General features: G+C 35.2%; 1 protein-coding gene across 1 annotated transcript; it reads left to right on the plus strand.

Moving 5' to 3' along the window:
- Positions 1–7,518: 7,518 nt before the first annotated feature.
- LOC128877314 (uncharacterized) lies at positions 7,519–9,245 on the plus strand. The gene is made up of 2 exons (XM_054124507.1): positions 7,519–8,389; positions 8,674–9,245. The coding sequence occupies exons 1-2, from the start codon at positions 7,519–7,521 to the stop codon at positions 9,243–9,245; spliced, it is 1,443 nt and encodes a 480-aa protein (XP_053980482.1).
- The last annotated feature ends 3,050 nt before the right edge of the window (positions 9,246–12,295 follow it).

A 12,295-nucleotide genomic window follows, 5' to 3' on the forward strand; every position in this document is an offset into this window, starting at 1 on the left:
AAGCGAATATCGGAGGCGCGCGGATAAATGTCGATTATCGCGTTTCAATTAAGGCTTTATAATCCGCGGGCGAAAACTTGTTATTAGGTAATTATTCCGGCGGCAGGAAAGACTACTTAGTCGGCACTCGTTGTGGTGCGCCAGAGTGGGTACTTAAACCTCGGTGTGGTTCGGCTGGAGGAGCCACCCGTTGTCAAAGAAACCGCTCAGAACCCCCGCAACACCTTCCCCCAAACCACCCCTCATCATTTTCTCCGTTTCCCTCTTTCGCGTTTCGCGACCATCTCATTCCGCAGCCCTCGCCCGTCTAGTTGCGGGATGGCTGCTTACCATCGACGAACTTTAAATTGGCAAAGCGCATTCGAGGGTGTTAATATTGTCCCCGGGGCCGTGTTTCGTCTTGGAAACGAAGCGGCTGTGGATTGTGACGGGCGTGGAGACAATTTCGGGAGTTCGATTTTCGATTTTCCCGAACAGAGACGCAACAATTTTTCGTCGCTTTTCAAGTAGCAACGCAAGGCAGTCTCTGGTTATAAGATAGAGTTCTTCTTTGGATGAATATAATGGAATTCTTCTCGTCGCTGTTTATAATTAGATAATCAAAAATTTGTTCTATTTTAACTGCGCATGTTCATGTGTTCGTAGATGAACCAAAAGTATTTAATTGAAATAAAAACAAGGGTTTGGAAACGGTGCTTTTCGGTTACTACTTTCAGATCGACTGTCGCTTGTTTCTCTTTAGTTATCTTTAGTTTAAACATTAGGGCATGACCCGTTCATATGCATTCTCACATCCTGCAGTCCTTTCATTCACGCCACACTGTTACACTCAGCCTTCATTTATGCTCTAAAAATATGCAAATGTACAAAGCAAAATTTGCTGTGATCATAGAATAATACTGTGTATCTATATATATTACTTTATATCATTTTATGATTTACGATTTGTTGTATTTATACTGCAGATGTTCATGTATGCGAGACCTGCAAAGAAAATTAAAAGAAAATTACATGCCTTTTAAAAAAATGTGCAAAATGTACTAGCAATACTGTAGACAGAAAAGCAAAAAGATTGTAAGTATAATGTATATTATTGTTAGATCGATAGAATTGTTTTATTTATTGCTACACTGACGAGAAATTTCATTCTGAATAAATAATTTCGACACTTCCGTTTGTTTAATCCTCCATTATTCCGCAAATACGTTTCGCATCAGTTATCGTTCCTCTTTACCATCCAACATGACGCCCACGTTCATGAAACGGTTAATGTCACCTCGATGAAGCAATTTGTGCTACGTAAATGTTCGTCATTCAGCGCCGACAGAAGTATTCTCTATTACGCTAATAGAATATCAAGAGCGCGATGTGACACACGATCCAGCAAACGAAGTAGCCGATACAATTCACGAAATTGATTGAAATGGTCATAGTGTAACGACAAAAGAGAAAATGCGCCAGCTCGCGAATAAAATGACACGCCACGCTTCGTTCAATCCTTTCCAAATGAAGCTTGAATTACTAGCGAGCATACGCGTACATCCTGAAAAGCGTAATTACATTCTATTTGCGACCTAGATTTTAATTAACCGTTTTGCCGAGCTCAAAGTCGCGCTTTATCGTCTCTGCTAATATCATGTTTTCCCTGTAACTGCGAAGCAACTTCGACGGAACAGACCAACCGTTAAATGAGGTCTTTATTTATTTATCCCGTTTCTAGTTCTTTCACGACTTTTCCGTTGACCGTGTATTCCATATCGCGGCGGTGCAAAAGGATTTCAACAGTTTTCTCGGTTTTACTGTAATATTATACAAAGTAGGGCGTTTAAGACCGGTCATTCGAAAAAGAAATATATTAGGTTATCCCAAAAGTTTCTTTCGCTTTATTAATAAGTAATACATGCACAATAGTTTATGTTTTATGTTACATTACTGAATTGTGCACGATTCATCTTGCTCCATTACTGTTACAACATGAATATCTATGAAATTAGATTGTCTGTTTATATAAACACGACCACATAAAATAATTTAGTGCATCTCGAGAAAGAAACTTTCGGGACAACCTAATATATGTCAAATTGAGTAACCTCCTCCTTTTCGAAGTCGATCAATAACTCGCTTAGTTGTAACGATAGACGAAAACGTTTGAAGCAGAAGCTATTTGATTTCATTATAACACACTGCGATGACGTCTTATGCTTCTTGGTTCCAGGTGGGAGCGCTAAGAACGTTTGGAATATATATTTTTTTTAATGGAAGGATTCGTTTGGTAAGAAACTTTTATCAGGAGGTTTGAAGCTTTAAACATCAGGTATTATGGTGTCTATTAAATTATAGATAGTATTATGTTGGAATAAGGAGCTGAGGTACAAGAAGTAGTGAAAACAATTAATATTCAAAGATTTGAAATTATTGTATCTATATTATAATGTATAATACTCTTCATAATTCATAAATTTTATCCTAGATTTGGAGACCATAACGATCCACTTATTAAACATCAATTATTAAAAACATTACTCTATAACTTTTTAGCTATCTCTGTGACAACACATGTATCTATTTTAGTTTCATGTACAGCTGCGGGAACTGTGCTGATTGTGAGTCTAGTTTCTTTATACTGTCCTATGAGTTTCAAAAAGTTAAGAATTACCGATGAGTGTGTATAATGATAATGATGATGCTGGCTATGTGTGATGATGACTGTGCATTTATAATAACGACGTCGATGATTATGCAAGATGACAATGACTAGCTATGATAATAACAACTATTTGTGTCCATTCTATAGTTTCTTGCACGTTCAGATTTTCTATAAATGTATAAAAATCCGCAGTCTAGTGATAATAATGACTAAGGTATGATGATGTTTACTCTATATCCTAACGATGATCACACCTATTAACAATGAATATGTAAGATGACCAGCTGCGATGACATTGATTGCGTCTACTGTGATCTTTTTTTTATATATATATTATTTATTTATAATGGTCGCATGAACAGCAAGGTCATTAGCGACCATGGTATAACACATAGTTACAAATTAATTACAAATTTATCGCACATATACAATAGTTAAACTTTGTTATATAATTCCACACTTTTTAAAAATGAAAGAGTCGCAGTGATACTTTTAAGACTGTTATGGCAGTCACCGAGATCTGTCAGAAGTTTGAAAACTAGTCGTTTATATTGGAACATTGGGCAGTCAAGTAATACATGTTCAATAGATAATTTAACATTGCAGGAATTACAGATCGTAGGTGGATTTTTAGTAATTTTGTAGATATGGATCATATTTGTGTGTCCGATTCTAAGTCGCGTAATAACAACCTGATCCTTCCTGCCGGTAATATCAGGGTATTTGTTATTAAAGACATCTTTTCTTATTTTAAATAATTTGAGTCCTACTGTGATCTTATAAATGTTAAGATCCATCGATCTATCCTGTCGTCTTTCTAACGTCGCTTCAACGATAATTTCCCAATATTTCGGTTGTTTAGCTGTCCGCTTCGCGCAGCGCCCCGCCAAGGGCCGCGGCTCTAATTTATTTTCAATTATTCGCGGCATGACGTGCCGTGGTTTCATAAGATTACCGGAACAATGGATCGCGGTAGGGTTTTCCGAGAGCGACAATACTCCGGCGCTTGTTTCCAATCCTCGATAATTCCTGATTACGGACGACAGCAGCAGGGTGCCGGCTGGGTAGCTTGGCTGGCTGGCTCCGCGATTTAAAAGTAATTATGGCCGCCTTATTTATGTCGCCTCGGTATCGGCTTCGGGTCGCACTATTTCATGGGGATTTAGGGCGAGCAATTAACAGATAAAATCTCCCGTTATTTTTCTACCTCCAAGCACCGGAGTCTCACTTTCTGGGGATGTTCAGCAGTATACGGCGTAACGTCGGTAACAATTTATACAACGTTAAACAGCCCTGCTTAAGCCTTTTTTTTTCTTTTGTTGTCCTTATTCTCGCCTCCCCTTTAGAACGCGCGCGTCTTCCTTGAGATCCTTCTTGATTTATCTGCGATTTTAATTCCCTTTAGTATTCCTCTAGAAACGAGCACGACTACGCTTTTCGCCCCCGAGATTTTCTCGTTCTTGTTTGCAGTAGTGCGAGATAGAGGATGTTTTCTGAGCTGTTATCCAATATTTGTGGTAATTAAAAATCTGCCCTTCGCGCGGTTCTCCTTGACTCCTTCTTCTAGATTTTCTGTATTCATCGTTGTTGTGTATTTATACTAGTCATGGTATACTAGTCAGTATTGGGGAATTTTTATAGGTATATTGGTAGAAATTGAAAGATGACGTTTTTATCTTTTAGAAGTGCTTGTCGGATATTTTAGTATATACCTTTATTTATGTATATTTATTCTGTGGAGAATTATACAATAATATTTACAATATTAAGACAGAGTTAAGACAAAATTAAGTAAATGAAATTAGTGTAATTTATCTAAATGTAGATTATTATAGATTATGTCTTGGTGGTTTTATGTGAAATTATTGTTGTCGTGGTAAATGTAACTTGCTAATTACAACAATATCAATCGCTAATTTCTAAATTAATATAATTAGATACAATATATATCATATATCAGATACAAAGTTTAATATTACTAAATGTAAGTATAATTCTCATCTACATATCCAAATATTAAAGTTTTAATTATCCTTGCCAAATTCAGGCAACAAGCTGAACTTTTAGCACTCAGCCCTAACGCTCTTAACTATTTTTCATAATCTAGAAATGTTGCATTCAATCTTAACCATTTTAAAATACCGTGTATCCACATAACTCCCCTGATGAAACTATTTTCAAACAAATTTCAATCATTTAACGCTTTGTTGCTTTGGAATCTCATAAATTTCATCTTTCTTTGAACAGTTGAAGCATCAGAATTTCATCTATCTCGAAGCATGACAGAGTCCCAATTATACTGTGTGTCTCGTTCTCGATGGTAGTATATTGTAGTCATGCTTGTCATGCCTAGCTTCACAACGTTCAACGCATAGTGGTTCCCTTCTCCAAAAAAAAAACCCGTGCTCTGCCAACTTTACACTCTCATTAGCCTCTCCAACTTCATATTGTTTCGTTGTGCCAAAGCGTCTAGACGTTCTTTTTTCGCTTAATTATATTCTTGTAGTTTATATTTAATTCTACATTATTCATCGAGGGAGATGGCAGGACACAAGAAGGGAAAACGATCACGGTCTCGATCGCACGAAGGGCATCAATCGAAACATCAAAAAGATGACAAATTCGATCAGTTACAAAAACAAATCGATAATCGATAAAGATTCTTGTAATGAATCATGTGGTATGTGAAGTAAATAAATAAATTTAGAAAAGAAGAAGAAGAAACCTCAAATTTCCATACGAAAATTGAGGGACAAGGCCCACACGGCCGCGTCAGCCTATACGGCGATGAAAGTGCGCGCAAAAATGCGCAGCCCGTACGGCAATTTCTTTAATCTATACGACTTCAAAGGTTCGATTTCATTATGACAAGTCCAATACGGACAAAGATATTGTTGTGGATCGGGATAAGTATATATGAGGTTAAAGACCACGCGACTCTTGTCGTGTATCAATTGTTATTTCGCACATCGCGCCACACGCGTAGTATTCTTTTAGTCGGTAACTTCGAGTTCTACGGATATCATAGTATGGACAATACGTGTTACCGTTCTAATGGCGACAGAATTTCTTATTTTAATTTTTTTCTCTCTAGATCATGAGGATTTAGAGAGCATTCCTGAAGGTGTAAGCAATCAAAATGAAATTATTGGGCAAAACACTTCAGGTGATAACGTACTAAAAGTACTTGGAATGGATCCCACGGATAGTAAGTTTAAACCAGTCAAATATCATCCACAGCTAAAAAATACGTGGCTGAAGTGCAAAAAGGAGGGCCTTCCAGGAAAAAACAAGAAGGAAATTCTGGAGATTTATGACAGAAGGAACTACTTTCATGTTGAAATTCCCAAGTTAAATTTGGAAATAGAAGCTTTACTCAAAGAAATCGCCCAAAAGAGGGATGAACATTTTGTAAAGACACAGAACTGTGTAGGTACGGTAATAGCTGCTTTGAGTGCTGCAGTGTCCTTTTTGATTGATCCTTCAGAAGAAGGATTAGACGAGGAAGTTTTTACGAATTATATCAGCCATGCAGGCCAGATCCTAGTGGACGTATTTCATCAGCTATCAGTAGCTAGAAAATCATATATAACGCCACACCTAAAGAAAAGCATTAAGCCAGTGGTAGAAACAATGATTTCCGATGAGTGGCTTTATGGGAGTAACCTGAAGGATGCAATAAAAGATGCGAAAGAAATTGAAAGGGCTTGTGCAGATATACAAGAAAAAATGCCACAAAAACATAATCAAAAATTTCGAGAACAGGGAAACGCCAGATACCCACCTGCGGGGTACCGTCAGAATGCAGCTCAAACGTCGTCGAAGAAATTTGAGACGATGAGCCACTCATTGTCAAGGAGATAAGCCAGGTACATAAACCGACGGGGCGCCTAGGTCAATTTTTAGAAAGGTGGAAACATATCACTTCTGACAAGTATATTTTAAGTTACATAAAGGGATACAAAATTCCTTTTAATGAATTAGCATTTCAAAACATTGCTCCTGCGGAGAGAATATGACCTATTAGAGAAACAGAAAAAATTCAAATAGAAATTAATAAACTTTTGAAGAAGGGTGCTATTGAAGAATGTACAGATTGTCAGGGGCAATTTATATCTTCTTATTTTCTTGTACCAAAGCCTGATGGTTCAAATCGGTTTATTTTTAATCTTAAGGAATTGAACAAATTCTTAGATCCTCTACATTTTAAATTAGAGGATATTCGATCTGCCATAAATTTATTATCAAAACAAGACTTTATGGGCTCTATAGATCTTACAGATGCATATTTTTTGGTTCCGATACATGATAGTCACAAAAAGTTTCTGAGATTTAAGATTCAAGGAAAATTGTATCAATTTTTATGCTTACCTTTTGGATTATGTACTAGCCCTTACATATTTACAAAAATAATGAAACCAGTCATACACAAATTAAGGTTGCAAGGAATGCTGCTGGTATTATATTTAGATGATTTCTTATTTATTCATAAATTAAAAACTGCTTGTGAGAAAAATATGGCAAAGGCCATCCAATTTCTAGAGCATTTAGGCTTCATCATAAATTATAAAAAGAGTTCACTCTTAGCACGACAACAGTGTAAATATTTAGGTTTTATTATTGATTCAAATAGTTTTTCTCTGAACTTGACACATAAAAAGAAACATCAAATATTGCAACTTGTAAGTGAATTTAAGGTAGGACGAATGTATAAAATCAGAAAATTTGCAGAGTTTTTGGGAGTTTTAACTTCAGCGTGTCCAGCTGTAGCTTATGGTTTCATTCATTGTAAACGCCTGGAAAGTTAGAAATTTCTAGCTTTGAAATTTAACGGTGGCAATTATGAGGAAAAAATCTTAATATCTGAAGGTATGTCAGAAGATCTTAATCGGTGGCAAATAAATACTGTCATTGGATCAAATCCAATTAGAACACAAGTTTATTCAATGGAAATATTTTCCGATTCTTCATTGTCAGGCTGGGGCTGTTATTGTAACGCTTCAAAAACGTATGGGTTTTGGAATAAGAAAGAAGGAAAAAATCACATTAATTATCTTGAGCTGTTAGCAGCCTTTTTTGCAATAAAATATTTTGCTTCAAAATTATCGCAATGTGAAATCTTACTTCGTTTGGATAATACAACGGCGATTTCAGACATTAATAAAGCGGGTGGCGTACGATTTCTAAAATTGAGTGAATTGTCAAAAAAAATTTGGGAGTGGTGCGAAGAGAGGAAAATGTGGTTGAGGGTATCCTACATTCCATCTGCTGAGAATACAGAAGCTGACAATGCGTCGCATCAAATTAATATAGATGCTGAATGGGAACTATCTCATCATGCATTTACAAGCATACAAAACCAATTTGGTTCTGTTTCAGTGGATTTATTTGCATCCAGGATAAATAAAAAATGTAAAAAATTCTTTTCTAGATTTCCAGATTCAGAAGCTTCGGCTATAGATGCCTTTACCATGTCATGGAAAAATGAATACTTTTATGCCTTTCCTCCTTTCGCACTCATTCTGCGCACGCCAAGAAAAATTATTAACGATAAGGCATTTGGCATTGTTGTAATACCATTATGGCCCACACAACCTTGGTACTCCTTGTACATTTCACTACTCGTGGAACCGCCTATAATATTAGAACCTGATCGTAACTTATTGACATCTCCTTACAGAGACAGGAACCATCCACTAGCATCCCACCTTTCACTAGTGGCAGGCAAGTTATCTGGTCAGGGTATCTCAAACAAGGATTAACCGAGGAAGTTGCGGATGTTATGGTTAATTTTATTACTAATTCAACATTAAAACAATACGAGTGTCATCTAAGAAGCTGGTGGGAGTTCTCTCATTTAGAGAATCTTGATATCTATAATGCAAAAACTATGGATATTACTAAATTTTTAAACAAACGTTACAAAAACAGTGCAAATTATAGTACGCTACACACCGCTCGTTCCGCAATTTCTTTAATTTCACTTTATTATATTAATAAAGATAGTCTAATATCTCGTTTCTTAGAAGGTGTGTTCAAACAAAAACCACCAAAACCGAGATACGCAACAATTTGGGATGTCACTTCAGTTCTCAATTATATTGAAAATCTGCATCCATTAAAAGATTTAAAATTGAAGGATGCTGCAGAAAAAGTTGTCACCTTATTAGCGCTAATAACAGCTCAGAGGCTGCAAACCCTGGCACTGATAAATATAGATAACATAAAGAAATCTGATACAGGGATAAATATTAAAATCACAGATCACATAAAAACATCAAAACCAGGAGTTTTTCAACCAGAATTAATATTGCCATTTTTTAAAGAGAAGCCAGGTTTGTGTGCAGCCACTGCAGTTTTAGATTATCTAGATTGTACTAAAGATTTGAGAAATAGTGTCAAAAGATTTTTTATTGCCACTGTGAAGCCTTTTGGTGCAGTGTCGTCACAAACTATTGGTCACTGGATCAAAACATTGCTAGGCAAAGCTGGTGTGAATACAGAACTTTTCACAGCATATAGTACTCGACATGCAGCAGTTTCTAAAGCTCATAAACGAGGAATAGACATCTCAATTATAAGACGTAGTGCTGGGTAGTCACCCAATTCACAAATATTTTATAAGTTTTATAATAAGCCCATTGAAAATTTCAATGACCAATTTGCTCGAACCATCCTACAGTAATTTTTATGAATTTGTAAACGTTAAAAATAAAAATAAGTAGGTAAACAGGAGAATTATCACTCCATCTTTAAAAATATACAATCTACTATCATCGAGAACGAGACACACAGTATAATTGTATCAAAATTATATGAAGTGTCTCGTTCGAAGATGATAGTCTCCCTCCCTTACTTAACCCCCAAATCAGTTCCCGCTATCATCTTCAATAAAAGTCGTGATAATTCAAAGGACAGTACACAAAACAATATGAAGTTGGACAGGCTAATGAGAGTGTGAAGTTGGCAGAGCACGGGTTTTTTTGGAGAAGGGAACCACTATGCGTTGAACGTTGTGAAGCTAGGCATGACAAGCATGACTACAATATACTATCATCTTCGAACGAGACACTTCATACAATTATATCATAATAGTCGTTGATATAACGTTCTTCCTAACTCTACAAGAATACCGTTTCCTTCTTTCGTCTAGTGTGACGCACCAATTCACACAACGCTAAGCAGCCTCGTGTCGAATTGCTCTCTTTTGTTTAGTGCTCCTTTTGTAATGAATATTCGCAAGAATAAATCCAGACATTTCCAGTTTAATGCTCACATCCATTGTGTATCTTCATTGTGTATCTTCTTCGTGTAATCTTTTGGTCGAGGAACATTAAAATTTGGGTAAGTTCCTTAGACAGAAAATGGCAAGGAAACAGACATGCGGTTCGTTGTGGCTCGAGTATCATCTTGGCACCACTCGTTGAATTGTAGCTGCGGAAGCAGCTTCAGCAACTCCTCGAGGATCATAATGTAAAAAGTAGAAAACAAACATCTCCGAAAATGTTTCTTCTTATCCCTAGCTGTTGTTGGTCACTGTCTGAGAATTGAAAAGACTGTTATCATTATTTATAGAGCCTACATATGTAATATGTACATTGATTTGAAATAAGACTTTTTTCTTTTTTTTTTCATATACGTATTTTATTTCACTAAAGTGAAACAAAGCTGAAATTATTAATTTTTAATTTATTGTCACTTTCTTAATCTTGGTTGTCAGCGTTCTTTCATCGATCATGTGTAATTTTTTATTTCAAATGAGATTTCCGAAATGAGAATTTTATTTTGTAGTAAACAAAAAGCTGAAACTCTTAATGTTGAATTTATTCTTACTTTCTAAATCGTGGTTGTTAGGATTTTTTCCTTGAATCCAAATATGGTTTTGTCATTATGGAATCATTACATTTCATGATTAAATTAGAGATATTACAGAAAAAGTACGAGTTTTTAATATAGTATGTGGAAACCGTCCATATTAGACATTCTACTAAAAGTTTCCAGATATTAGTGATGTGGTCCTGGAAGGTGGTAATCTTCTTAAAAAGTATATTAAAATCTTCAATCTTTTCTTATTAAAATCACTGTTTTTTAAACAAATTTATGTTGTATGAATTCGATTTTTTTATTTGTGATTATTAAAATTTTCATATTTTTAATTTAGATTGTCGAAAGTTGTTAAAATTCCTATTCCCCCAATTTTTATTTTCATAATCTCCACAAGCCTCAATTTAAATTGTTGAAGTTTTTATATCCTTACTTCTTGTATTTTTAAGTTTAGATTTCCAAATTTTTATTATTGAAATTTCTACTTTCCAATTTATATTATTAATATTTATATTTTCCCGATTCAGATGGCTACACTCTCCATTTTCCCAATTGTTTATTTTTTAATTCTAAATTTCCCAAATTCTTACTGTTAAAATCTCCAATTCCCCTAGATAAATGACACAAGAATATTTGATATCAGAAGCTATGCATACGTATAAATTGTAGTAAAGATCAGCTCGTTTGTATTCCACGTATACAATTCACAATGCAGTGAATGCGTTACAGTTCAGTGTACGAACCGGTCAAGATATTATAGCGGGACATAAAAGTATTTCGCTCGGTGGTTTATCGAGCAAATCGCCTTGTCGCGCCGAAGAAGGTAAATCGAACACTTTATAGACGGTCGTCATACGTGGTACTTCCTGTTTTGCCGGGGTGAATCCTTAAGACAAATCGTTGGCATTCCGTATCCGGGGTTATGATTTCACGACTGCAACTGGACGTCGTTGCTGGAACGACCTGGCATAAATTTTTTCGGACGCAGGAAATAGTTTTCAATGGAGACGGTGTGGTCGAGGATGTTGTGTCCAATCGATGATCTATAAACCACACCGATATACGGTGACACGAATCTAACTTTACTTTATTTCAAAAGAAAAAGTTTCGACAAAATTATTTATTCTATTATTTTTTTAAAATTGTAATTTCTATAACAAATGAACGATTTAGTGTATATTTTCAGTGCATCTTTTTGTGAATTATTTATAGTTATTCGCAGATACATTTTTTTCACTGTAACGAATATTAGTATTTTTTTTTAAATTTCAATGACTCTCTTTAAAACGTTAACTTGATGTGATTTTTCTAATCGTTTTCAGTTATTCAATTGATATTATGTATTATGATAATTATTACGTAATCACCACTATCATTACTTAGAAGAAAGAGTGAATGACATTCTTATTGTTTTCGATAGTGATTTATTAGGAACAAAAGAAGTGATAAAAAATAATATGTAGAATATCGCAGAAGAATAATTACCGATATGTACCTAGAAATGTGAAATATGAACATTGATAAATACGATGTAATTTTACTTTTATCGTGTATCTATGTCATACACCAATAAATTGATATTCTTTTGTATTTACATATGACTTTGATGAACCAACTTTTTCTAACTTTGAGTGTAACCCTTTTCTGTTTTAGGTATGGCACTGAAGCTAATTTTGGCGCAGGTTGATATATGGTTACTAAAATTAGGAGGTGGTGAGTCTTTTTGTGTTAAATTGTGTTTTTAACTGTGCGCGCGCGCGCGTGTGTGTGTGTGAGCGACAGATAGATAGAAAAACACATATACAGTTAATATTTATAGAAATA

Source organism: Hylaeus volcanicus, chromosome 5 (genome assembly GCF_026283585.1).
Source record: "Hylaeus volcanicus isolate JK05 chromosome 5, UHH_iyHylVolc1.0_haploid, whole genome shotgun sequence".
Lineage (NCBI taxonomy): Eukaryota > Metazoa > Arthropoda > Insecta > Hymenoptera > Colletidae > Hylaeus > Hylaeus volcanicus.

Bases quoted from the DNA above. Each gene is read 5' to 3' on its own strand.
- LOC128877314 (XM_054124507.1), top strand. From the start codon at position 7,519: ATGTCAGAAGATCTTAATCGGTGGCAAATAAATACTGTCATTGGATCA. The intron at 8,390-8,673 runs GTATCTCAAACA...CTCGTTTCTTAG, and splicing joins AGGCAAGTTATCTGGTCAGG to AAGGTGTGTTCAAACAAAAA.